The sequence below is a fragment of the Merops nubicus genome, unplaced genomic scaffold (genome assembly GCF_000691845.1).
Source record: "Merops nubicus isolate BGI_N331 unplaced genomic scaffold, ASM69184v1 scaffold5319, whole genome shotgun sequence".
Taxonomy (NCBI): domain Eukaryota; kingdom Metazoa; phylum Chordata; class Aves; order Coraciiformes; family Meropidae; genus Merops; species Merops nubicus.
In genome coordinates this window covers 5,757-9,046 of record NW_008628880.1, presented here as the reverse complement: position 1 = coordinate 9,046, position 3,290 = coordinate 5,757, and the positions used below count along the sequence as shown (strand labels likewise).

The following is a 3,290-nucleotide window of genomic DNA, read 5'->3' as shown; positions in this document are numbered from 1 at the left end:
GCTACCGTCTCAAGGCCAAATACGCCGCAGCCACCGGTGGGCCCCCCCCGACTCCTCTGCCCACCGTGGAGCGGGTGGGAATGGGTGGCCACGGCGGCTTACCTGGGGACTACCTTGGGCCGGCCGAACCCCGCTCGCTTGCCAACGGTTTGCCACGAAAGCACAGCTCCAACGAGTACCCTGGCTGTGCGGGCAGCGTTCCCCTTCACCTGGTGCCTCAGAATGGCGTACGACGGGCCAGCGACCCTGCCCGGCCCGCGGCCGACCCTCGTGCTGTGCCCAGGGTGCATCGTTTTAAGAGCGTGGGCAACGTGAGCGTGCCAGGCGTGGGCAGAACTGCTCTGCAGCCCTTGGGTGGCTCTGATGCTCATCGTCAGTGCCATGTCTTCTCCCCACGCCCACCCAGCATCAGTGAAAACGTCTTCCTGGAGAACGTGAGCATAGACGGCCCCGGCTCGGGCACGGAGTCAGGCTTGCTGGAGATAGACCAGTACTTGAACTACCCCGAGGAGACTTTCCCGTGCCAGGGGAGTGGTGCGGAGCTCCAGTGCGAAGGCCTCTATGGCACCACTCACCGGACCACAGTGGGCATGCACCTGACTCCAGAAGGGCCTGGGAACATGGAGGAGGGGCTGCTTCAGTCCGAGTTCTCCCTGCGTCAGTGCCAGATGAACCAGCACTTTGCCAGCGTGCCTGCTGGCAGCGGGACCATGGCAGCCCCTTGGGATGAACCTGCCCAGGGCAATCCAGCAATGAGTTCTGGGCAGACGGGTGTCAGTTCCTCTGCTGCAGCCACGGCTGGGCCACACTGTCACCGTCAAAGTACTGAGTACCCACTGCCCCATTCTTGTGGGCAGCAATCCAAACTCGTGGGCTCGTGCCATGACAGTGGATTTTCCAGGGAGCACCGTCTGAACCGACTGCAGATCAAATCTGAGCAGCGCTACCCAGCACCTGCCCCGGTGCTTGCCCCCTGCCAGAACACCAAGCTTGCTGGGCCCATGGCACCTCCTGCTTCCTTTGGCCAAGCCGTGAATGTAGGGCCTGGTGGTTACCAGCCTGAGGAACAGGCACCTCTCAGTTACATGGGCATGTTGAGTCCAGGCAGTAGAAGAGCCCAAACCCCCGCCGTGCACACCAAAGAAGTGATGGTCCGGAGCTACGTGCAGGCCCAGCAGGCTCTGATGTGGGGAGACCAACTAGCCTCCAAGAGGGGGGAGTCTGGTGTGGGGCTGGGCAGTGAACCTGGGCAGTGCCAAGCCGTGCAAGCGCCGCTGTACCTCAGCCCCAAGTACTCTGGTTACCAGGCCAAACCAGATCACCTGCAGGGTCTGGCAGAACCCCAGCATCTCTTAAACGTCCCATGCTTCAACCCAGAGATGGTGCCACACCCACCTGGTGGCCCTAAACCACCTGGTCACCAAAACAGTCTGAACTATGTGGGCAGCCTGGCTCAGCCGAGCCATTCCTATGAGGAAGCAGAGCAGAAGCTGGCTCCCAGCGGGTATTTTGCTTGCCCCCTGCCCGCCCCACACCCGAGGGGTCTGGTAATGCCTCGATGTATTACCCAGGCCCGGGCACACACGTGCAGGTGGGCAAAGGTGGGCATAAGCTGCTGGGCCAAACGGCACCGAGCTGTGGGGGTCCTGGGCATTACGGTGGGAGCTCGGAAGGACTCAAAGGCAGCTCCTATTACTACCTGGATTCGGGGGAGCAGGTGGCCAACAGCCTGGACTCCCTGGACCTGGAGAACACGCACCTTGACTTTGCTGCCATCGTGGAAGATGCAGAGCCCCCCGCGCTGCTGCCTGGGCCTCCGAGCCCTGCTGGCAGCCTCCTGCTGCCTGCCTCTGGGGGTGCCAACATGGCTGTGGGTGACATGAGCTCCATGCTGAGCACCCTGGCTGGGGAGAGCCATTTCCTCAACTCCCTGTCCTAACTGGGAGGTATCAGCCGTTGCGTGGACGTGGCTGCAGCTGGGGTGGGGGTGTCCAAAACACTTGGGGCAGAGGCGTGAGACCCCTTCTTATACGCAGATTTATGGCTGGTGCTGGGTGAAGAGGGGAGAAACCCCCTGGAGTCTCGCGTGCTCCAGCCCGAGCGTTGGGCTCTTTCAGGGGAAGGATATTGCGCTGCCACCCCGACCAGGCTCCTCAGGTTACCTCTTGGGTGGGTGGGGGGACTGGTTTTTACCGAGCCCTTCCAGTGCCTCGAAGCTTTCCCTGCCTCCCCTGGGCCTCTGGAGAAGGTGGCTCCACGCAGCCTTAATGCAGAAACCAAAGAGTTCCACCATGCCCAACGGTGTGGGCAGCCCCCATCCCACATCCCCACTGCCCACACCCCCAGCCCAGCACATCCCAGTCTTCGTCAGGACTGCAATCACTTGTCAAACACCCCCTCCCTCCCTCCCTCTTCCCCCCCCAAAATCGTGCTCAAGTAGGGAGCTGGGAGGGCAGTTCTCCACCACGAGGAGGGTGGCAGGGGGCTCGGAGTGCCTGGCACTGCCTGCATGGCTCTGTACATAGCGTGGGTGCACCTACGTCTGTCCTGGGGGGTTCCCCCAGACCTCCAGCAGTGTGTGTGTCCCATTAAACCCTTTCTCAGGGGACCGTGAGCTCTGTGGTGCTTTTTTTTTTACCCAACCTGTAGCCCTCTGCCAGGTTGCACCTGCCCAGCCCCCTTTGCCTCATCTGGGACCAGGACCTGCTTGTGCCCAGCCCTGCAGAAGCAGCTCCAGGTCGGGTTGGGAGTGCACCCCTGGCACGGGCACTGCACACCCATGCCCCCCAGTTCCTTCTGGGGGGGAAGGGGAGTGCTCCCCCCACATCAGGGTGGGGTGGCACTGAACAAGTGGGGTGGCACAGCCAGGCCCATGTATGCTTGGGGTCCTCTGGGGCTACCCTGCATCTGGGGCTTTTCCTTCAGACCACCTTGGCATCACTGGGGACTACGCTGGGCTTTCCTTTAGGCACCGAGCGGCCACCTCGGCACCTCTAGGGCTGCCCCGAGTACCCACGGCTCCTTGTAGGGTCTCCGGGTGTGTTTGGGGCTGCTCTGGGCCTTTTCTGGAGCTCTGGGTGGCCGCCTGATGGTTCTGAGCTGCTCCATGTTCTCCACAGACATGCCCAGGTGCCTGGATCTTCAGCAGAGCAGGGGAAACGGTCCCTGGAGCCTGTGGGTGGGCAGTGAGGTGCCTGGGGGGAATTGCTTGGAGGAGTGGGTCCCACGGGAGGGTCTCGCAGGGGGTGGGTCTCGGGTCATGTCGAGTTCCCCAACAGCTTGGGTCAGAT

At 62.3% G+C, this 3,290-nt stretch overlaps 1 protein-coding gene across 1 annotated transcript; it reads left to right on the top strand.

Moving 5' to 3' along the window:
• Nucleotides 1-5: 5 nt before the first annotated feature.
• Nucleotides 6-1,939, top strand: LOC103779168 (zinc finger protein GLI1-like; the record flags this gene model as incomplete). Its single annotated transcript, XM_008946789.1, is given in 2 exon segments — nt 6-1,478; nt 1,481-1,939. Coding segments are annotated over 2 exon segments (1,932 nt in total), but the record flags the coding sequence as incomplete, so codon positions are not given.
• Nucleotides 1,940-3,290: the final 1,351 nt, after the last annotated feature.